Source organism: Mercenaria mercenaria, chromosome 1 (assembly GCF_021730395.1).
Source record: "Mercenaria mercenaria strain notata chromosome 1, MADL_Memer_1, whole genome shotgun sequence".
NCBI lineage: Eukaryota > Metazoa > Mollusca > Bivalvia > Venerida > Veneridae > Mercenaria > Mercenaria mercenaria.
Window position 1 is genome coordinate 57303677 of NC_069361.1, and position 24422 is coordinate 57328098.

At 35.4% G+C, this 24422-nt stretch overlaps 2 protein-coding genes across 3 annotated transcripts in view; one reads left to right on the top strand and one right to left on the bottom strand.

The window, feature by feature from the left end:
- The window catches only part of LOC123566345 (dipeptidyl peptidase 3-like), a 51588-nt gene extending 43306 nt beyond the window's left edge, over positions 1–8282 (bottom strand). Inside the window, exons 1-5 of one of the 2 annotated variants that reach the window (XM_053548742.1) lie at positions 8190–8282; positions 1694–1855; positions 1113–1229; positions 764–853; positions 290–427 (exon numbers count right to left, since the gene is read on the bottom strand). In XM_053548742.1, the coding sequence (XP_053404717.1) occupies positions 290–427; positions 764–853; positions 1113–1229; positions 1694–1849 (501 nt within the window). In that variant the 5' untranslated portion in view covers positions 1850–1855; positions 8190–8282. The remainder of the gene's footprint in view (positions 1–289; positions 428–763; positions 854–1112; positions 1230–1693; positions 1856–8189) is intronic. The other variant, XM_053548739.1, reaches the window with a different exon arrangement.
- Positions 8283–8396: 114 nt separating this feature from the next.
- LOC123536589 (ATP-binding cassette sub-family B member 10, mitochondrial-like) overlaps positions 8397–24422 on the top strand; it is a 28739-nt gene continuing 12713 nt past the window's right edge. The window contains exons 1-7 of the mRNA XM_045319910.2: positions 8397–8927; positions 10245–10448; positions 12718–12920; positions 15094–15228; positions 16331–16477; positions 22960–23095; positions 23713–23808. Of these exons, the coding sequence (XP_045175845.2) occupies positions 8651–8927; positions 10245–10448; positions 12718–12920; positions 15094–15228; positions 16331–16477; positions 22960–23095; positions 23713–23808 (1198 nt within the window). The 5' untranslated portion in view covers positions 8397–8650. The remainder of the gene's footprint in view (positions 8928–10244; positions 10449–12717; positions 12921–15093; positions 15229–16330; positions 16478–22959; positions 23096–23712; positions 23809–24422) is intronic.

Here is a 24422-nt window from a genome sequence, read left to right on the forward strand (position 1 = left end):
TTTTAGACTATCAAAGTAAAAGCCTGCATACAAAAAACATAATTACATGTACCTCGTTTCAATAACTAAGGTATACAATGCCGTACCGGTATTTAAGACTCGATCAAACAATGCAATATTTAAGACTGTATAAAACAATGCTACACTAATGTTTATTGTGTTGGGCTTAACCTCGCACCATCACAGATATGTCAAATGGCAACTTTCAAGCTTTGACGGTTGAGGAAGACTCCAGGTGTCCCTCTATTGAAAGTAATTGACCATGATGTCATTGAACCATTTTTGTTACCTTTTCTCCAAGCCCTAGTTCTCTCTGTCTGTCTTCCAGTGAATACATTCTGTCAGATACAGCATTCCACAGAGCTTTCATCCCTACAGGATCAGTTTTACCTGCCACACTGCCATAGACCATAGCTTCAAACTTTTCCTACAATGTTTGAACATACTATACATTACAATAAAGTAAAAATTGCAACTTTGTTTCACTAGGAATATTCTTTGACTGAATATAATAAAGTTTAAAAATTAATAGTAATTGCCAAGACAACCTATAAAGTCTTTAAATAACCAGATTTTCATACCTTCCATGTTCACACTCACACAAAAACATATAAAAGTATAGTGTCTCCAGTGTATAAGGTCACATAGCATATAAATAAGGCTGGGGAATTTTTTTTAATCATATCTTACAGTTCTATTAATTACCAGCTATGCTACTGTGCTAAATTCTATCTAACAAGGTTACAACAACATTACAACATACCTTTGGAAGATTAGGGATAAATTTGCTGTCTCCGAATGATTTATAGTTTCCCATATTTGAGTAGAAACCTGCTGCATAGATCAGAAGAGCCTGAAATAACAATCATTTCTATTCTTACAAGCCATCTATGATTACAATCATATGAAATTATACAATAGTAAACTCAGATCTGACACATGTCAAATGTAGATAAAAGCTAGTGACAACTGACAAGGGTATTTTACCAAGTTTATATATCTGTTTAAAATACTGACAACTTCCCCTATTTTCTCAAGCCTGGAGTAACACAGTTACAGTTGGAAAGAGTTTACCTTTAACCCAGTTTGATTATATTTAAAACTAAACTCACATCAATTTCTTCTGTTGACAGCCCTAGCTCAGTGGCCAAATTCTTAAGTTCATTCACTGGTTGGGCTCTAAACATCTTCTGTAGGAGGAGGAATATACCAGGTGATTCTGGGGAAGTCTGAAATTTAGCAAATTTATGTATATCTTCAGTTACAAAACATGCAATTCAATGGGTAGAAATTAAGACATGTAAAATGATAATAAACAACAAGACCTAGTGGGAAAAAATCTATCTTTTGTGCATGCACTGGCCACTGTTGTAAACCAATAATGCTTGATGCCACATTCAGCAGTTTTTCACATCTTAACAAAATTAATGCATTGTAATCAACAAGTAAAATGAATTCACATTTTCTTCACAGGAAATAAAGAATTCATATGATTTCATTTAAAGATCTAAGGATCAGTATTCTATAATTATACATGTACTGAAATTCCTATGTTAACTTAATAATAATTGATAAAATCACTAGATTAAAAATGAAGGAAGATGGTCAGCATGGAATAATTATTAAATCTGGAACATACATTATTGGCTGCAAACCTTTAGTCTGCTGCTATTGCCAAGGAAATAAATCTTACCTGTACTAGTACAATAAGCCCACCATACCATGAAGCTTGTGATATGTGATGGGCATATTTCTTCTCTCTATCATTGAGATTCTTAAATGCTGTGATACAGTCTAACAGACAAACATCTGTACTGTTTGGTAAGGTGTACTGTGACAAATCTGCCATTCTTTCCTAAATGAAAGCAAACAGTAACTAGTGTTGTTTTTATCATTTTTATTTTGGGCATCAGTGGTTGGAAAGGATGTTTTGATAATGGGCAGAATGCCATTGATCCCTAAAATCAATGGATGATTTACAATTGTGATGGGCACTTGAATAAACTAACTACAATCACATCTGAGACTTCTACCTGCTGTAACTTTAGTCTGAACAAGATCTTTTGTTCCAGATAACAAACCCCTGAGTAATTGCGCAATCTTCTGTTACATTCGCTCTAGTGCCCACTGTTGTTCTCTTACAATTACAGCAAAAAAAACACATTCCAATTCCTTTAAATCTTTATAATTCACAGAATCACCTTTTGTCAGTGAGAGGACAATGTTTTCTTTCTGCCGCCATTTTGCAGACTACACATGAACACATGGTTTCTGTGGATTAGTCAAATGGCAGAGCGTTTATGCAAATTGTTTAGCAAAGCAAATCGTCGGTCATAGCAGATACAAAATGTTGCCAGAAAACAGCTATGGGACAAATGCACATTTTAAGAAAATTCCAATTTGAAATTATGTCAATGAATGCATGCACTGGGCACTGCACACGGCCTTTCCAACCACTGTATACATGTGATTGTATACTTTAAATGGTTAAAACAAATCGTTCTGATGCTCATAGCTCTTTTGATTTTCTAATGTATCTAACAATGGTCAAAAATGATATCTTGAAATCTTTCTGGTGGGTATTTCTATTTTTACTAGTGTTTTTTCTGTTTCGGGGAAATTGTGGCAGGACCTGTCAGGAGGGGAAACTGCACCATAACAAGTAAAATAGGTAGGAAACTGCATAGCAGTACATTTCATAAATATGCTACACTCAAAAAGGCACATTGTCTGGTATTCTAAATGGCATAGTTTACATAATCATGTAGATCTATTACGAGTTTGGCTGGAATATAGGTAAAATGAAACTATCCAGTGCAAGGCTCCGGAAGGCTACCCCACCCACCGCATTCCCAATTCATAATTTTAACATGTCCAAAACGTTGTGGAATGATACTAATTTCACTTGGGTATTGATTACATTTTACTCGGACTTTATCATAGACTCCCTGTGTAAAATCTCAAAATTTTAACAAAAATAAAGGTATTAAATCGATATGATATTTTGATGAAACTTCAAAGTTTTGTTGTTTGTAGCATTATCTGGAGCATATGCAGAGAAAAATCTTAATTTGATTTCTACGATAGTGTGATATTAATTGCTTAAGTCACTATATGTTCATTGTAAATATACTTCGTTTATACCCAAGTGGAAACTGGCAGGTACTCGAAAATGCAGCTCTCTGATTGGTCAATTAGAACCCCTAATGTACTGTGATGTCATGATAAAGTTATGAATATTACATATTTTGTAAAACGTGATAGAGTAAAGAAATAAGCATGTCATGCATTAAAACTGAGTTACCATGAAGACAGTTATTCAGTGTTATGTGTGATCATTACTTTGTTTAAATTTCGATGTTTTTCCGAGAAAATACTAGCAAGGATAAAATTGCCGAGGCATTGACACCGTGTACGTAACTAGTCTAAAAGCCAATGCACGTGACTTCGGTACCGTATACACAGCAGATACTTTGTGATGTTTCCTCATTCTTTGATGGAATTCTATAAAATACAATGCGTCAAAGAGAATTACACGACACATATTCTCTGCTAAACAGCCTCAGTATTTTAGGAATACTCTGCCAAGGACCGAATGTGTACGTTATGTGAACGCCGAGATCGAATTTCCCGCATGTATAGTACCAAAATGTCACGTGGGTTGGCCATGGATATTTCATTTCACTTACGTTGTACTTCAGTAAGCAACTACATTTTATGAAATTATATATTCTCTTCTGATGTAAACAAAATTTCATTTTGAAACATTTTTTAAAAGACCGATTTGATAAACAGCGCCACTCCGGTTTTCTTTATCATTCGTGTTTGCCAGTCCATTTTTTTTTTCTTTTTTTGTACAGTCTGGTTGCAAAGACGATTTTCTGCACTTGTTTCAACTGGATCCCCAACAGATGAATCATGTAATTTTTTCAAGTATTTATAAAAATTATTTTTATCGGTTTTCCATGTGATGTCTCTTTAAATCAAAGACCTATAATATACAATTATAGCTCTTTGATTAAATGCAGTGACCATTTGTTTTTTACCCGTGATCAAACAAAGCCTTTTGAAATAAACCATCCGTCGATTCTAAATAAAAGAAGTGGATCCCCGTCGAAATGATTTTGGATCCAGTCAGAAACATTTGGAAACCAGTCAAAAATGTTTTAATACATTGCAGTCGGCTGTCTGCAAACATTAAAGGATGTGCCGCGTGAGCGCTGATTGCGCAACATGCTAAATACGGACCGATTATCAAAGTGACAATCAGACCGTTTGACACGTTTATTGATTATCTGAGGGTGCGACCAACAATTTCCTGCTCGGCAGACCGAAATTTATACTTTTCTCCATTTTTACGGGACCGATTTTTTCCCGTTTTTTCTCTTCACGAATCGGTCTGAAAAGTCAAAAATCGGTCCAAAACCGACAAACCGGCAAATTTCCGAAGCCCTGATCCAGTGGAATTTTTGTCAAAAATGGGGGAAAAAATCTTATACCTTGTATACCAGTTACCGTGATATTCTCATTGTTTTGCCACCTACCATGAAACTTGCTTTGCAATTTTTTCCCCCATCAATGTGCTTAGTTTTTTAGAAATTTTTTTTTTTATTATACTGGGTGTCTTTCTTTTGAAATTACCTTAATCTACCAAATTAAAGAATTTAGCTAAGCAGCGTAAAAAGTCATACTGGTTAATTTATGAAATTTTTCTATAGCCTCATTGGACCAATTTTCAAACAGTATTTTTAGTTATTCACAGAATCTGATACAAGATTTTTAGTTTCAATGTAGCCATATAAATTCATTGCTCAATTGTAAACACATGGTCATCACTTTTTGTCTACATTCTATTTGTCGATATGATATTTACAAATGAATGCCACGACCTTAGAGTGGTACTTGGTTAGAAAAAAAGAAACCATTAAGTCTCCTCAAATATGTGCAGATAAACTGAAATAAAAGTGTTTAATAAATTTCATTGAGAAAAAGGTCCTTTTAAAAACTTACACTCGTCCGCACAAAAGCCACGAGACCACTGATCCCATGTTACAACAGTGTGGTCAACTAAACTATGGACTTCTGTGTTAAGACACTAAAATTGCACCGATACTTGGATATTTGTCACAACCTAGACAATGATTGGTCAGATATTTGTTATTAGAATTTCTTTCATGTATTTCATCAAACATGCATTAACTTAATTATTACCTTACTTAATGCAAAAAATAACCAGTAATCACAACACACAAATGGCTAATAACTATTAATGATTTATCAAATTCGTGATCGTGTTTTAAAGACTAATAAATACTTCTGTTTCCAAACATATGCAATGTATTAAAAACCACATAAAAATAAGAGCTGTCTGTAAGACAGCATGCTTGACTTTCTCAGTGCTTGACTCTGAATAAGAGCTTTGCCAGTAAAAACTTTATAAAACTTCAAGTTAATGAAAAAATTCTAAGTTAAAAAGGGGCATAACTCTGTCAAAATTCAATCAGAGTTATGGGGATTGTTTCTCCTGGTGTAGACTTTGATAGTAAATAATTATTTTAAATTTCAAGTTAATAGCCTTGATAGTAACAGAGATATTTGACTATATCAAAATTAACCAACGGCGACGCGAGTGCAGTAGCTCTACTTTTTCTTCGAAAAGTCAAGCTAACAAGCACAATTTTTGAAATCATTATCTGATTTTGATTGATAAACGAAAGTTTCCTCTCAAAGTATTCATATTGATTACCAAACCTCTAGACAGTCCTACACGGGTTCTCTAGGGGTCTGGTCACCGGACCTCTGGACCCCGGGTCTAGAGGTCTGGTTACTGGACCCCTAGCCACTGCCTAAAGCTTTATAGGGGTGTTTAAGTCTTGTCCTAGATTTTAACAACATCACATCTAACAACTTTTTCAGGCTTTTTTGTGCAAAAGTGTCCCTAGTCAAACTAATTTGATGCGATCCGAGGAAATATTGAGATAATTTATTCATATGGGCAATACCTCCACTCGCGTCAAACACTCGAAAGACCAAAATACTGAAAATAGTGGAGGAAATTTCCAATGAAATTGTCATCGCTGCCGATCTGGGTTTAATGCTGATTTTGTTGCGAATACGAGATAAATTCAAGTAAAACTTAATGTATCAAAAGGGGATTCAATTCCTCATTGATTTATGTAATAATCAGGGGTCGCGCTGTCGGTCGCCAATGGCGCCAAATGCGCCGATTTACAAATTCTGGCGCTAGTTTAGATCAGTTGGCGAAAGTTTCTGGCGACAACAAAGCAAAGATCGGGCCGAGACAATTTTTTTTTTACTGACACCAAGGATCATCCTACATAGTCACTGTGTAGTCAATTATCGCCTGCGGGCTTAATCCGAATCGCCGAGATGTAATCTGTTTGTTTAATCAATTAAAGTTGTAAAACAGATGTCAGTTATCGATATATCCTTGGTTAACTCCGCCTACTCGCCTGTCAAACTTCAACCAATCGTAGCGTCGTTTATAAATATCGTAAGCCGCCGCCATTTTGAAAATTTTCAATTGGCGTGAAAAAGCCGATAATTTTATCGAGTGCAGACTTGAACCTTCTTCTGCATGATCTTAATGTATCAGTCTTATGTTATTTATTGATTTTATTATAAATTGCATCCAAATTTATTTCAAACACGGCCAATTTCTATAAATGAATTACCCGGGAACCGATTCCGCGTACGTCTGAACTGCTGTAAAATATTTGTAGAAATATCGAGAAGTTTGGTATTGTTTTTGAAAACATTAATAAATAAATCGAATAAATTTATAAATCTGAACAAGTTGATGCAAGAATCGGGCATTTTAAAAGCAAAATAATCCAAACATGCACGAAAACTTCCACTGCGTCCGATCGTGCACTTGATAAATTTACGAGTTTCGGACGCGGAAATTTCGGATGAAAATTTAAAGGGGCTTTTTTCCAAAGCGCGGTTTTTACTTTACTTAGAAATGATTAAAATAACTTGTAAAACACTCGTTTTACAAAAATAATTTTTTAAACTGTGCTTTTTATTCTATTTGTTTTGTTACTTTTGTAGTTTTGAAAATCAAACTAAAATAAATGAAGTTGAATTTTAGTATTTAATTGTTTTTGTTCTTGTAGTTTATAATGCAGGTGAAATTATCTTTCAAAGTTTCTAATCTTCTTTTGGCACCGGCACCAATGTTGGCTCCAGTGGCTCCTCTTTGGCTCCAACTTTTGCCAAATGGCGAAAGTGTTGGCGACAGCTAAAAAATACCCAGAGCCACCCCTGATAATTATCAAATAATTTCCAAAATTACAAATTTTCTGGTGATTTATACCTATGTACATGTATGCGATTAACGTTTACGTTGTCTACAAGGCAATATGCGTAACGATAAAACCAATAACTTTACATGACTGTGATTTATCCTCCTTTAATTTTGCACTTTGAAGTTTTGATGGTAAGATATATTACAAAGGAAGAGTTCACTAATTTCATTAGAGATGCATCAAAGCCATTCAATAAAAAGAAAAACAAGAGTGCCAGACTGTAATAAAAAGAAAAACAAGAGTGCCAGACTCTTTGGATGCTGACCGCCCGCCACGGATGTTCACTTAATACGCCCCGCTTTTTCAAAGACGGGTGTATAAAAATGAAATTTTAGCCCCATTCAATTACATGGTACTTTCACTTTGGAAAACAGTGTATAATTTCAAATCTACTACACTTTCATCTATCTGTGTTAAAAATCGTAAAGTATTTAAAATACCCTTTATGCAACATAATATGCTTCAGCATGAAATCCTGAATCAAGTGTTTGCAAGAGTTAGAGTTATCTTTTCTGTGGTTATTGCTATAAGCAAGTTGACCGCAGTGTTACAGCATCTGCTGCCAAAGTTGCCGGAAAAAAGGATCATGAATTTATACACTTAAATAAGCTGAAAGTTGTGCCAATGCTCGTGGCCATGGCATTGAAAAATTGACTGCTGTGGGCATGTGTGTAGGTGGTATGGTGGGGAACAGGAATTATAAAACTGAGTGATGACTTTGTTACTTTGTACACCATCATAATTCATAGTTCAAGAGAAACAATTTCGACATTTGTGAAAGAGATATTAAAGGCTGAAAATAAGTCAATCTTTTATGCGAAAGGACTAAAAGACACGAAAATAATAATAATAATCTACCGGTTGCCTCGTCAAGACGCTTGAAAAATAACGCGTTGCCTTTTTGAGCGCCCGACTACATGGATCAATACTGGTTTTGTATTTCTTCAAAAGAGATATTAGCACACCGGGAAACAGTCAAGATAAATAACATTTGTATACCTTCTGATGTTTTCATACGTGTGTTACAAAACACGTTTGAATGTCAAATGTCATGTCATATTTTAGAATATGCGGGTAACATCACCATAATATGATGGCATGTACAGTGATTCAACAGTTCTAGTCATGTTTCTTACGAAATAACCTACAGCAGAATTTTATAAAACAAACTTTTGCAGAAAAAAGTGATGCAATGTAAAAGATGCATACTGACTGGCAAAACCTGTTTGCCAGGTGATATCAGATATGTGTACATATAGCAGCTGACAGTCTTAAATTTTGTTCTAGAACAGAAGTATCTCATTTTTGAGCACAGCACAATGTATCCTTCACTGCTAACTCGAGGGTTACATCGCTCCGGGATGACATGTTGCAGAAGTAGAATGGTGTTCAGCAGTTTAAAAGAAGGATTTATTTTAAAACCTGTAGTTTGTTTAAGGGCATCACTATTTAAAAGAAATTTCATGTCCTCGAGGCCTAGACTGTCGAGAAATGGTGAAAAATCTAAGAAAAATAATGCTTCGAAAAGTGTCCCAAAAATATCTGAACTTAGAAGATTAATTAAAGCTGCTTATCCAGAACGGTGGAAAATAGCAGGTAAAAATAGTTTGAACTATCCCTTAAAGGTACTTGGAATAACAAATGATACTTGATATGATTTGCATTGCGCATAGTTATTGTCTTAAAGATCTACTCTCTTAACTTTTTTGTTACTCTAAATATTAATGAAGATAACAGTTTATAAGTGTTTAGTTACATTAATAACCATTATTTAACTTAACTTAACTTGTTTTAAGCATCAGAGAGTGCTCTGTTTAGGTAAATGCTTTCCCATTTGAACAAAGTTTAGTGTTCCCACTGGCATTTATGATTTAAGGTTGTTTGATACCAGCCCTTTTTTTTGTAAATTTGGGGAAGGGTACCAGGTCCCTTTTGGAGGGGAAATTTACGTCGCGAAATCATTGTTTGGAGGAATATATTTGCTGAAAAGTTGTTAAAATCAGGACTGAAAATCAAAACTAATTTCATTTTTTTTGCATGGGGAATTTTTGGCCAAGGTGGGGAAAAAAGTATACTTTTTAGATTGGGGAATGGGGCCGAATTTCGGCCCTAAAATCAGCATAAAAAAAGGCCTGGATACCCAAGCAAGACATGTTCTCCTTGACAGATTTTAGATAGAAGACAATGTGTCAGTTAGCATTTACTTACAGATAATAGGTTACTACTTGTACATATTCCAGGAACAGTAGTTAGCCTTCTGGCCACTGTTACATAACTGAAATACAGTAAAACTCACAAGTGCTAAACCTAAAACAAACAAGCAAACACAACCAAATCATTCTAACTTCTTTGTGAAGATACCTCATTGTGAAAAACCAGTACAGGTGTCATATGAGGATGTTCAGTGACTGAGTCAAGACCAGTGGGGCTTTGGTCTGACACCCCAAGTTGAGTGGCATAGTCACCTCATGCCAACAGATACGAAGTATATGGGGGTTATATTTGGGTCACACATTTCCATTGGCCTTTCTGTCCATTAGTCTTGTCCATCTTGTCTACTCCATATCTTCTTAACAGCTTGGAAGATTTTCATTAAACCTACATATCAGTTGTTAACCTTATCAAGATAACATGCAGAGTGTACAACCCAGGTCACTAGGTCCAAGTTCAGTGCCACCCTTGGAGGTCAAAGGTCAAATAATTTGTCTGCTCCATATTTTCTAAACAGCTATGAAGATTTTTATGAAACTAGCATCAATGTTAACCACATAAAGACAATGTACAGAGCACACAACTAGGTTATTAGGTCTAAGGTGAAGGTAACAAATGGAGGTCAAAGGTCAATTAGCTTATTTGTGTCCACTTAGTTATGTTATGTTAATGTATATTTTACTTACATCTTTCTTTTCACAGGAGCTGTTGGTTTTCTAGTGATCTCAAGTTCTGTAACTCTAGCAGTACCGTTTTGTATGGGAAAAGTCATAGACATTATAAATACATCAGCAAAAGATGGAACTATAATGGAGAAACTGACATCATTTTGTTCTGTCCTGTTGGTTATATTTTTGATAGGGGGACTAGCAAATTTCGGAAGAGTTTATTTGATGCAAATATCTGGTAAGTTATCAGTACATGTAAAATAATACTGTACATATTTGTCAACATTTGAAACTAGGGCAAACAATGAAGCATATGAATTTATAAATGATATACACTAGGCTGAGTACAAAACTAACAAATAGAATATGGTAAAGCATTTCACTGAATTAGTTACATGTCGCAGCATCTATCTATATTTTAAACTGTATTTAAAATACATGAATGCCTTTTAGTTTTTTTTAGCTCACCTGTCACAAAGTGACAAGGTGAGCTTTTGTGATCGCGCGGTGTCCGTCGTCCGTCGTCCGTCCGTGCGTGCGTGCGTCCGTAAACTTTTGCTTGTGACTACTCTAGAGGTCACATTTTTCATGGGATCTTTTATGAAAGTTGGTCAGAATGTTCATCTTGATTATATCTAGGTCAAGTTCAAAACTGGGTCACGTGGGTTCAAAAACTATGTCAGTAGGTCTAAAAATAGAAAAACCTTTTGACCTCTCTAGAGGCCATATATTTCATAAGATCTTCATGAAAATTGGTCAGAATGTTCACCTTGATGATATCTAGGTCAAGTTCGAAACTGGGTCACGTGGGTTCAAAAACTAGGTCAGTAGGTCTAAAAATAGAAAAACCTTGTGACCTCTCTAGAGGCCATATTTTTTATGAGATCTTCATGAATATTGGTCAGAATGTTCACCTTGATGATATCTAGGTCAAGTTCGAAACTGGGTCACGTAGGGTCAAAAACTAGGTCATCAGGTCTAAAAATAGAAAAACCTTGTGACCTCTCTAGAGGCCATATTTCTCAATGGATCTTCATGAAAATTGGTCAGAATGTTCACCTTGATGATATCTAGGTCAAGTTCGAAACTGGGTCACGTGGGGTCAAAAACTAGGTCATTAGGTCTAAAAATAGAAAAACCTTGTGACCTCTCTAGAGGCCATATTTCTCAATGGATCTTCATGAAAATTAGTCAGAATGTTCACCTTGATGATATCTAGGTCAAGTTCGAAACTGGGTCATGTGAGTTCAAAAACTAGGTCATTAGGTCTAAAAATAGAAAAACCTTGTGACCTCTCTGGAGGCCATATTTCTCAATGGATCTTCATGAAAATTGGTCAGAATGTTCACCTTGATGATATCTAGGTTAAGTTCGAAACTGGGTCACGTGCGGTCAAAAACTAGGTCAGTAGGTCTAAAAATAGGAAAACCTTGTGACCTCTCTAGAGGCGATATTTTTCAATGGATCTTCATGAAAATTGGTCAGAGTGTTTACCTTGAAGATATCTAGGTCAAGTTCGAAACTGGGTCACGTGGGGTTAAAAACTAGGTCAGTAGATCTAAAAATAGAAAAACCTTGTGACCTCTCTAGAGGCCATATTTTCATGAGATCTTCATGATTATTGGTCAGAATGTTCACCTTGATGATATCTAAGTCAAGTTCGAAACTGGGTCACGTGGGGTTATAAACTAGGTCAGTAGGTCTAAAAATAGAAAAAACTTGTGACCTCTCTAGAGGCCATATTTCTCAACGGATCTTCATGAAAATTAGTGAGAATGTTCAGCTTGATGATATCTAGGTCAGGTTTGTAACTGGGTCATGTGCGGTCAAAAACTAGGTCAGTAGGTCGAAAAATAGAAAAACCTTGTGACCTCTCTAGAGGCCATATTTTTCACGAGATCTTCATGAAAATTGGTGAGAATGTTCACCTTGATGATATCTAGGTCAAGTTTAAAGTGGGTCACGTGCCTTCAAAAACTAGGCCATTAGGTCAAATAATAGAAAAACCTTGTGACCTCTCTAGAGGCCATATTTTTCAATGGATCTTCATGAAAATTGGTCAGAATTTTTTATCTTGATGATATCTAGGTCACATGTGCTCAAAAACTAGGTCACTATGTCAAATAATAGAAATAATGACGTCATACTCAGTTCAACACTGGGTCATGTGGGGATAGGTGAGCGATTCAGGACCATCATGGTCCTCTTGTTTTGTTTTGTTTTTTGTCATTTTTCTTTGAATTCAATATTTCCTTGCTCTCTTAAGCAGCTTTCAGAATATAGGGATTACACTACATTAGTTTTATATGAATTTCAAAATAGTCTTGTGCTATTTACATGCAAACTGCTCGTTAAGGAATGAAAAGAAATAAATATATTTAATGATAACATATGATAATGGAATTCAAAGAAATTTTTGTTAGATCAGTCTGTTTAAAATATACTGTTATTTCAGGCTAGCTATTATATAATTTTTTATTGTAATTACATCCTGTGTCTGTTTTCAGAGCAAAGAATTGTCCTACAGATACGAGAAAAATTGTTTTCCTCCATCATGAAGCAAGAAATTGGATTTTTCGATAAAAATAAAACAGGGGAGATAATAAGTCGTCTATCCTCTGATGCCACAATGATAGGCAACTCTGTAACATTTAACATATCAGATGGTCTGAGATCACTAGCTCAGGCTGGAGGGTCAATAGGAATGATGGTGAGTTCAATACATAATTCATTTCCTCTAATCCTGTCTCATTTGATGAGTAGTCATGCATTTGCTCATCTTGCAGCATATTTGTTTTAGTTTATAGAAAGTAGAATTCACTAGTACCGGTACAACTCTAACCTCAAAATAATATACTTTAACAACCTCTTTTTAGCTCACTGAGCAATGCACTGTAGATTTTTTTGAATCGCTCGATGTCGCGTCTGTCGCCGTCTTCGTCGTATCTTTCGTCTGTCGTCCACGCTTCAATGTTAGCTTGTGTATGCACATAGAGGCTGTATTTTCAATTATTTCATGAATATGTCAGAAATGATAACTGAGAAATGCTAGGCCGAGTTCGAATTGGGTCTACTCGGGTAAAACTAGGTCAACGTATGTCAAATCAAGAAAAACCTTATGCTAGAGCGTATTTTCATTTATCTTCAATGAATATGTCAAATGAATACTTTGAATGAATCTAGCAGTCGAAAATCTCATTTCAGGGTCAAAAACAGATCACTATGTCAAAAATCAAAATGAAAAAAACCTTGTTACGTAGAGCATTTTTTTAATTATCTAATGAATTGTCAGATGAAACCTTGATGTACTAGACCGATTCAAGCGTCATACTCGTATCAAAACTGTCACTTGGTCTAATAAAGAAAAACTCTGTTAGTGCATTAAAGAGCGTATTTTTAAAATCTTCATTCCAGAATATTTCAAGAATTAATTGAAGAAATCTAGGCCATTTTTTAAAGTGGACAAATCTGGGTGAAAAACAGGTCACTAGTGTCATCAAAGATCAAACTGTTTTGATGAGCATAGGATGTATTTTTATTCATCTATCAGAATTTGGCAGAATAGTTAGACTGTTGAAATTACTCACCGATTCGTAAGATTTTGGACCATTGGTAAAAGCTAAACACAGCAAAAATAAAAAGAATCTTGTGTATGCATAACGTATTTTCAATTCATCTTACAGAATTTTTCAAGAAATAATTTTCCTTGATATCTAGCCATTTCAAATGGTCATCTCGTCAAAAAACAGGTCACTAGGTCAAATCAAAGAACAAAACCTGTTATGCATAGAGGTTCGGAATAATTTGTCAATGTTGACATTTCATGAATTTTGGTACTAGAATTACCTTGAAGAGGCACTATAGCCGAGTTCGAAAATGGGTCATCTGGGGTCAAAAACTAGGTCACTAGGTCATATCACGTAAAAAACCTTGTGTATGCAATAGAGGCGGTACTTTTCAATTGATCTTCATGAATTTTGGTCAGAATGATTACCTTGATGAAAGTTAGACCAAGTTCGAAAATGGGTCATCTCGGGTCAAAAACTAGGTCACTAGGTCAAATCAAAGAAAAACCTTGTGTATGCAATAGAGGCGGTATTTTTCAACTGATCTTCATGAAATTTAGCCAGAATGATTACCTTGATAAAATCTAGGCCGAGTTCGAAAATGGGTCATCTCGGATCAAAAACTAGGTCACTAGGTCAAATCGAAGAAAAACATTGTGTATGCAATAGAGGATGTATTTTTCAATTGATCTTCATGAAATTTGGTCAGAGTGATTGCCTTGATGAAATCTAGGTCGATTTTGAATATGGGTTATCTCAGGTCAAAAATTAGGTCACTAGGTCAAATTAAAGAAAAATCTTGTGTATGCGATAGAGACTGTTTTTTTCAATTGATTTTTATGAAATTTGGTCAGGTTGATTGCCTTAATAAAATCTAGGTCGAATTTGAATATGGGTCATCTGAGGTCAAAAACTAGGTCACTTGGTCAAATCAAAGAAAAAACATCTGTAATGTGATAGAGGCTGTATTTTTCAGTTGATCTTCATGAATTTTGGTCAGAATGATTGCCTTGATAAAATCTAGGTCGAGTTTGAACATGGGTCATCTAGGATCAAAAACTAGGTCATATCTAAGAAAATGCTTGTTTTATCGCAAGAGACCAATTTTTTGGTCCAATCTTAATGAAAATTGGTCAGAATATTTGTTTCCATGAAATCACTAGGTCAAACATGTTTTACACTGTTATGGAGTGTTTCTTAGGTGAGCGACCTAGGGCCATCTTGGCCCTCTTGTTTGAGAAATTGACACCTGATCCAGATTTTTGTTAAAGTTTGGTCTTCACACATTTAAATCAATTCTGTATATCTATATTTTAGTTGTATGTATCCCCAAAGCTTGCAATGATTGCCTTGGGTATAGTACCACCTATTGCTGTGATGTCAATTATTTATGGAAGGTATGTCAGGAAAATTACAAGAAAAGTACAAGATTCCTTGGCTGGTGCTACCTCGGTAAGTCATTTCAGCACGTTTGTCAAAAATAATACCATTAGAGAGATTGTGATTTCATACTTATAAGGGAAAGCATACATGTAATACTTATAAATGAATGCATACATGTAAAATGTCCTTCTTAATTTCAGTGAGTGTCTGAGGTGTCAGAATTCAGAACTTTACAACCTATTTACAAAATATATTCTTAAATGTAAAGCAAACTTGCAAGGTTAAAAAAGTAGATTTACCTGTGGTGAGCAATTTTATTTAAGTTATCAAATAATTTTAGCTGACACTTTTTCTTATGTATAGAGATTTACTGTACATACATGTATGAAATTGCAACCTTTGTGTTATTTGAAAAGAGAAGTGATAAAGCTCCTGTTCAGTAGAATTAAAAGCAATGCAGTTTAAAAGCTGGTGCATCCAGAGATGTCATTTCTCTAAGGTAGATTAATGGGTGAAGCTTAGACAAGCTGTGAGGTCATTTTTTTAGCTGGACAAAAGTTCTGCAGGATGATTTTATGAAATGGTATATTACTGTTAGTGTCACTGAGTCCACATCTGTCTTTGATGTGAGTCATCTTTAGAATAAGTTTTTATATGTCATTATATCAGAAACACGATTAGTTAACAGACTGTTTTAACTGTTTAACCTCAACTCTCTTGCAAGTTTTTTGTAGACCATGGTACAGGCTAAACACAGCATAAAATAAAACAAGTGCAATTTTGTTTGCTTATGTATATATAAGCATGACTTCATTCTTACAGAATATTTCTACAAGATTGACAATACAGGGTTTTTATTCTGTTACTACTACCTTATTTGCAGTCAGCAGAGGCTCCATGTTCTAAAAATTTAAAGATACAGTGCAACCTCTATAGAGCAACACTCTTTGGGAGATACAAATATCGACTGTTATGTAGAGGTTCTGGAGAGGTAAATTTGATAGTATATTCCAGCTTAGGGGAATTTTGATGATGTTGTTATAGAGAGGTTTTTGCTTAAGAGAGGGCCACTCTGGAGAGGTTGTACTGTATTATTGATGCATTTGATTCAAATACAGAAAAATGTGATTTTAATCAAATTATATTTAGTTTTATATTTTCAAATGTGTAGGTTGCCGAGGAGAAGATAAGCAATATCCGAACAGTGAGATCTTTCACGAAGGAGGATTTAGAGATGGCGACATACAATAGTTCATTACAGAAAGTTTTGAACTTGGCCTACAAACAGGCCCTGGCTGGCGCTGTTTTCTGGGGCTCTGTAAGTTAAGATTGATAAATAGTCAAGGCCTTCAAGTGGCTTGTTGTGTAATTTATCACGGTTTGGAGTTTAGATGCGCAGGAATTGAACCACGAGGGCGTTAACCCGTATGGTTTAATATCAAAGCATCTGAACGATAAAACATAGTAAATAAGACTACAAACCACAAGAAGGCCTTGTTTGTTTTCATTCTTACATGTTCACCAAATTATTGTAATAAGAATTATACTAGGCTTCATATCATGCTAGGCTTACTAGGGTAAGAATGAGGTTCGGTGCGCACCATAAACCAGTTTAAGCTCCCCAGTTGTGTTTTTGCCACTGACTGTTTCAAGGCGGTACCCCACTGTGTTCCTTTATTTGTTCATTTTATCCTCGTGTGTTTGCTTTGTATGCAAGTGTGTGTGTGTGAGTTTGTAGTGTGCACGTCTGCGTGCTGTGGGTTTCATTTTGGGGAGGCTGCGTTTTTGGAACTTGGCATTCCCTGTTTGATATTTGTCCTTGTTTTTAGCTCACCAGAGCACAATGCTCAGGGTGAGCTATTGTGATTGCTCACCGTCCGGCGTCCGTCTGTCCGTCCGTCGTCCGTCCGTCGTCCATCCGTCCACACTTTCCTTTAAACAACATCTCCTCCTAAACCAACGGGCCAATTTTGATGAAACTTCACAGGGATGTTCCTTGGATGGTCTTCTCTAAAAATTGTTCAAAGAATTGAATTCCATGCAGAACTCTGGTTGCCATGGCAACCGAAAGGAAAAACTTTAAAAATCTTCTTCTCAAAAACCAGAAGCCCTAGAGCTTAGATATTTGGTGTGAAGCATTGCCTAGTGGACCTCTACCAAGTTTGTTCAAATCATGACCCCGGGATCAAAATTGACCCCACCCCAGGGGTCACTTGATTTTACATAGAAAAATCTTTAAAAATCTTCTTCTCGAAAACCAGAAGCCCTAGACCTTAGATATTTGACATGTAGCATTGCCTAATGGACCTCTACTAAAGTTGTTCAAATCATGACCCTGGGGTCAAAATTGACCCCACCCCAGGGGTCACTTGATTTTACATAGGAAAATCTTCAAAAAATTTCATAAAATAAAGCAGAAGGCCTAGGTCTTAGATATTTCACGTGTAGCATTGCCTAGTGGACCTCTACAAAATTTATTCAAATCAGACCCCCGGGGTCAAAATTGACCCTGTCCCAGGGGTCACTTGATTTTACATAGGAAAACCTTAAAAAATCTTCTTCTCAAAAAGCAGAAGCCCTAGAGCTTAGATATTTGACATGTAGCATTGCCTAGTGAACCTCTACTGAAATTGTTCAAATCATGACCCCCGGGGTCAAAATTGACCCCGCCCTAGGGGTCGCTTGATTTTACATATGAAAATCTTCAAAAATTTTCTTAAAATAAACCAGAAGGCCTAGAGCTTAGATATTTCACGTGTAGCATTGCATAGTGGACCTCTACAACATTTGTTCAAATCATGACCCCAGGGTCAAAATTGACCCCGCCCCAGGGGTCACTTGATTTTACATTGGAAAATCTTCAAAAAAATTCTAAAAACAAACCAGAAGGCCTAGGTCTTAGATATTTGACATGTAGTATTGCCTAGTAGACCTCTACAAAATTTCTTCAAATCATGACCCCGGGATCAAATTGGCCCCGCCCCATGGGGTTACTTGATTGTACATAGAAAAATCTTCAATATTTTCTAAAAATAAACCAGAAGGCCTAGAGCTTAGATATTCAACATGTAGCATTGCTTAGTGGACCTCTACAAAATTTGTTCAAATCTTGACCCCCTCAGGGTCAAATTGACCCTGCCCCAGGGGTTACTTTATTGTACATAGGGAAATCTTCATAAATTTGCTTAAAAAAAACTAGAAGGCCTAGATCTTAGATATTCGATATGTAACATTGCCTAGTCGACTTCTACAAACTTTGTTCAAATCATGACCCCCGGGGTAGATCTTAGATATTCGATAGTGGTTACTTGATTGTACATCGGAAAATTTTCCAAAAAATTTCTAAAAATCATCAGTTTGACATTTGAAACATATTACTCTGGTGAGCGATCCAGGGTCATCATGACCCTCTTGTTTTTTATCCGTGTAGTAATGAAACGAACGTCATGCGCCAGTTTGACCGTGCATCAACCATTGTTTATCACAGAATATACAGAGCTTGAAATTCTTCTTTTTAGCTCCACTATTCGGAGAATAGGGGGGCTATACTACTCGCCCCGGCGTCGGCGTGACCCTTCTTGGTTAAAGTTTTTCGGCAACCTTTGTTTTTCTGTCATATCTTTGTTACTATTGCTTATATCTTACTGTAACGTCACATAAACATTGTCCAGCCTACAAACAATGTATGTATAGGGGCTGAGCCCATTATACCTAAGTTCAAGGTCACCAAGGTCTTATACTTAGGTTATTTTTAAGGTTAAAGTTTTTCGGCAACCTTTGTTTTTCTGTCATATCTTTGTTACTATAGCTTATATCTTACTGTAATTTCACATAAACATTGTCCAGTCTACAAACAATGTATGTATAGGGGCTGAGCCCATTATACCCAAGGTCAAGGTCATCAAGGTCTTATACTTTGGTTATTTTTAAGGTTAAAGTTTTTCGGCAACCTTTGTTTTTCTGTCATATCTTTGTTACTATTGTTTATATCTTACTGTAACTTTACATAAACATTGTCCAGTATGCAAACAAAATATGTACAGGGACTGGGCCCATTTTATCCAAGGTCAAGGTCACCAAGGTCTTATACTTCGGTTATTTTTAAGGTTAAAGTTTTTCGGCAACCTTTGTTTTTCTGTCGTAACTTTGTTACTTTTGCTTATATCTTACTGTAAGTTCTCATAAACATTTCCAGCATACAGACATAGTATATGCAGGGGCTGGGCCCATTATCCCAAGGTCAAGGTTACAAAGGAGTTATACTTGGAATTATTTTCATGTTAAATTTTTTTGAAAGCTTTATTTATAGACATATCTTTGGTACTTTAAACGATAATGACTTAAAATTAAAAACATTTGTTTATAATCATCATCTGCATGTGTGGTTACATACCCCATAACTCTAATTGTGTTTTTGACAGAATTATGCTCCTTTTGTACTTAAACTTTTTTTGCAATCTTAGCTTTCTGAATATTACTTTAAGGCATACAGACACTAAAAAGAAAAATGGAGCGAAAAAAAAAGGTAGGCGCATAATGGCGGATACAAATAGTCCTCAGTTTTTTTGCTCTGTAGAGCTATTTTCCGTATTTTCTTTGCAATTTTTTTGCTGAAATCACATGACAGATCTATGTTTGACATGTAGGTAGCATTTTCGTAATGTAATAACAACATGACAAAATTTTTCATGGAAACTTAGATCATACACCACCAGTATAATTTGGGGTCTCATTTTTTAGCTGATTTTGCAGTTTTGTGTGTTTGACTGAAATTATTTTTCTTGCATCAAACAAGACCCCCACTTTTCTCTTGATCTTTAGTTAGCACTGACAATATTCTTCAAGAAAATGTAAGTTACAGACATTTAAAATGGGTCCTGATGTGTGCTGCGGTCATTGGAAATAGGTCAATTTTATATAGAATAAAGAACAACAACTATTTAGTGTGTTATAACCTTAATGCAATAAAAGATAAAGACTTGAAACTTAAAATGTATCTTTATCACCATCATCTGCATGTGTGGTAACAATCCCCATAACTCTGATTTGTATTTTTGACCAAATTATGCCCCTTTTATACTTAAATTGTTTTAACAAACTTCGTTTTCTGGACATAACTTTGGTACTATATAAGGTAATGACTTGAAAATCAAAATATATCTTTACCATCATCATCTGCATTTGTTGTAACAATCCTAATAACTCTAATTTGTGTATTTGATGGAATTATGCCCCTTGGGGTATCTTCCTCTCTTATTCAGACATATATACATTTTACTGTCAAATCCCCGAATAGTGGAGCGCGCTGTCTTACGGACAGCTCTTGTCTAAGTGGCAATTAAATCGAGCCATGTTAGAATTCTGTGTAAATATGGATTATGTTTGTTCACTGTGATTTAATTAGTTAATGATGTTAACACTTATACACTAACAAGGACTGCAAAGAACCTCGTAATTTAGTTGCTTGTTTTAGTAAAATACACAGTGATATTTCAAATTTAATCAAATTGAATCCATTTCAGTAAATTGAGAATGTAAATCCTCTCTTTAAGGATGAATTTTTAAATTCACAATGTTAATGTAAATCCATCATATGTTAAATATCCAGATGGTTATGTTTTGTTATGAAGAAAATTTTAATACAGGAAAGTTTTTCAATAAGATCTTGCTTAGGTTCTACCTGCCCTCAAACAGATTCCTATTTAAAGCATCATGGAAGGTTTTAGCATGTATCAGTATAATCACCAAGAATAAAAAAGAAGATTCTGGAAAAAAACCAGAATAATCCAGACATTAAAATAATGTTAACACCCTGTTTATTAGTATATATGATAGAACTTTCTGGAAAACCACAGAATATAAATAACTTATTGACATACATGATGTCTCAAAACTAGGAAACAGTAAACAATGAGTCATCAGACTAGAAAAATAATAAAGTGAAGCAGAAGGGGTGATGACATGTACATAACACTATTAATTAAAACTTCAGGTTTTAGGTTTAGAAGGTCATTTTAAACATGTTCTGCTAAATTGTGTGAAAATTATCATGTTGTAAATTTTTATTTCTTAGAAGCTCATTGAATTTTTTTTGTACCCCCCGACAACAAAGTTGTAAGGGGGGGGGGGGTATACTGGTTTCAGGTTGTCTGTCTGTCTGTCCGTCCATCGGTCTGTCTGTCTGTCTGCCCGTAGACACAATCTTGTGCGCACCATCTCTCCTCATCCACTTGACACAATTTAATGAAACTTCACACAAGTGATCAGTAACAACAGTAGTTATGCATTTGGCATGTTAGGTTCTTTCAGAGAAAAAAAATTGCAGAGTTATGGGACTTTGTTTTTTGTTACTATGCTATATACATAGACACAATCTTGTGCGCACCATCTCTCCTCATTCCCTTGACACAATTTAATGAAACTTCACACAAGTGATCAGTAACAACAGTAGTTGTGCATGGGACATGTTAGGTTCTTTCAGAAATAAAATTTGCAGAGTTACGGGACTTTGTTTTTTGTTACTATACTAAATACATAGACACAGTCTTGTGCGCACCATCTCTCCTCATCCCCAGGACACAATTTAATGAAACTTCACACAAGTGATCAGTAACAACAGTAGTTGTGCATGGGGCATGTTAGGTTCTTTCAACAACAAAAATTGCAGAGTTATGGGACTTTGTTTCTTGTTAACATAATAACATACTTTGTACATACAGTCTGCATATGCAATCTTGTGTGCGCCTAATCTTCCGAACCCTTGCACACAAGTTAATTAAACTTCACACAAGTGATCAGTAACAACAGTAGTTGTGCATGGGGCATGTTAGGTTCTTTCAACAACAAAAATTGCAGAGTTATGGGACTTTGTTTCTTGTTAACATAATAACATACTTTGTACATACAGTCTGCATATGCAATCTTGTGTGTGCCTAATCTTCCGAACCCTTGCACACAAGTTAATTAAACTTCACACAAGTGATCAGTACCAACCCTAGTTGTGCATGGTGCATGTTACGTTCTTTTAGATAAATATTCTGCATAGTTATGGGACTTTGTTTTTTGTTACTATACTGTATACATACAGTCTATATACATACAGTCCACATAATTATGCAATCTTGTGTGTGTCAAATTGCAATGTACTGTGTCAGTGCATGTGGGGGGTACATTCATCACCTTTAGTGATAGCTCTAGTTTAAATCCTATGAGTGCCTATACCAGCATGACATCTCATCCAGTCTATTATTGAATTGCAATATTGAATATCCAAAAGAGTTATTTAAGAAACAAATCACAGTTTAGTAGTTTACATTTGGCCATGAAATATGTGGATGTGTTTTAATTGTGTGGGGACCACATGTGTTTTAAACACAGCCATTTCATACCCTATAAATAGAAATGACTAACTATGATTCATTTTTTATATTTTTACAGTTTTGTTTTGTGTTTCTTTCACATTATTTGAATTAATTCATTGCTGCGTGCTTCTGAAGGATCTCTGAATCAACAAAATTGCCAACTTACTGCAGCTGTTTGAATAGCAAATGTTCTAACGTTGTGTTACAATGCATACTTATAAAGTACCTACAATGCATGCTAAATCTGGTAAAATCCACCTATCTCATATGACAATGTGACATATGGAAATATTAACCATAGTCAATCTTTTTTGTGATTTCTGGAATGTTGCGCCTTCATATGACATTGTATCCATGTGATTTCATTAACAATGTGAACACATGAGTCATATATATTCAGGAGCAATGTAAATATGAATATAATTCTGTTATATTTCAGACTGGTTTATCAGGAAATGTGATTGTATTATCTGTGTTCTATGCTGGAGGATATATGATGAGCCAGTCTATTTTGACCATTGGAGATTTGTCTGCATTTCTGCTATATGCAGCATATGTTGGTGTAGCCATGGGAGGTAACTACATTTTTCTTAATACAGTTATGGGAGGTAACTCTAAATTCCTTAATACAGTTATTTTGTTTAATGATTTCTGACTGCCTGCTTAGCAGTAGACTGAGCACAAGACTGTGAATCAAGAGGTCCAAGTTCCATCCCCAGGGGTGACCTTTTCTCTCCTTGACAGTCTGATAGATGAGAATATGTCTGAAGTCTTTGGTCTTCTACATTTGAATCTTGTTGGAAAGTTGTCAGTTACTTCAGTTCTGGTAGCGGATCCAGGAACACTGGTAGCGGATCCAGGAACACTGGTTAGGTTAACTGTCACTGGTAGCGGATCCAGGAACACTGGTTAGGTTAACTGTCACTGGTAGCGGATCCAGGAACACTGGTTAGGTTAACTGTCACTGGTAATATAACTGAAATAATGTTGAAGAACAATGTACAACCATAATGAAACAAAACAGATAACTTGATTCTTGTGAACCAATGCTGCAGTAAAAGTTGACTTTAATGTACTTAATATGTTGGTTAAACTTGTTAAGATGAGTTTTACAGGCTTTTGTATTGTTTAACTTTGATGGATATTAAACATTTGAAGGTACATGACTCATAGCTAACAACATTTTTTCTAGGCATGACATCATTTTACTCTGAATTAATGAAAGGACTTGGTGCTTCTACAAGAATTTGGGAATTGACTGATAGAACTCCACGGGTGCCTTTCTCAGGTTTGTTTATGTGTTATGCAGTATAGAGTTTTATATTAGAATTACCAAATTCCAACACAGTGTTAACTCCCCTTATTGGAACAGTAGACACTGCCATTACATATAAACTGGGCTGAATTTAGCTTGTCTGATTTTTGAAAAAAATCTACTGGTTTTGTTGTCACATGATCATCAATGCTGGTTAAAATTTTGTTTAGGTCCACCTTTTCTCAAAATCTATAAGAGCTACAGCTTTGAAACTTTGCACATTTGTTTATCATCATTAGATGACTATCTAGGCCAAGAACCATAACTGTGATATGCATTTTGCTAGAATTATAGCTCTTTTTGTACTTAGAAAATTTGAGTTTCTTGGTTAAAATATTTGTTTAGGTCCACTGTTTCCCAGAAACTATAAGAGCTACATCTTTGAAACTTTGCACACTTATTTATCTTCATTATCTGTGTAGGCCATGAACCATAACTCTGATATGCATTTTGTGAGAATTGTGGCCTTTTTTGTACTTAGAAATTCTGAACTATAACTCTTTTCTTACAAACAGACCAGCACTTGTAGACGAGTGATGGCACCCATAGGTAGTGCTTTTGTTCTAAGTTTTTCTAAAAAGTTAAAT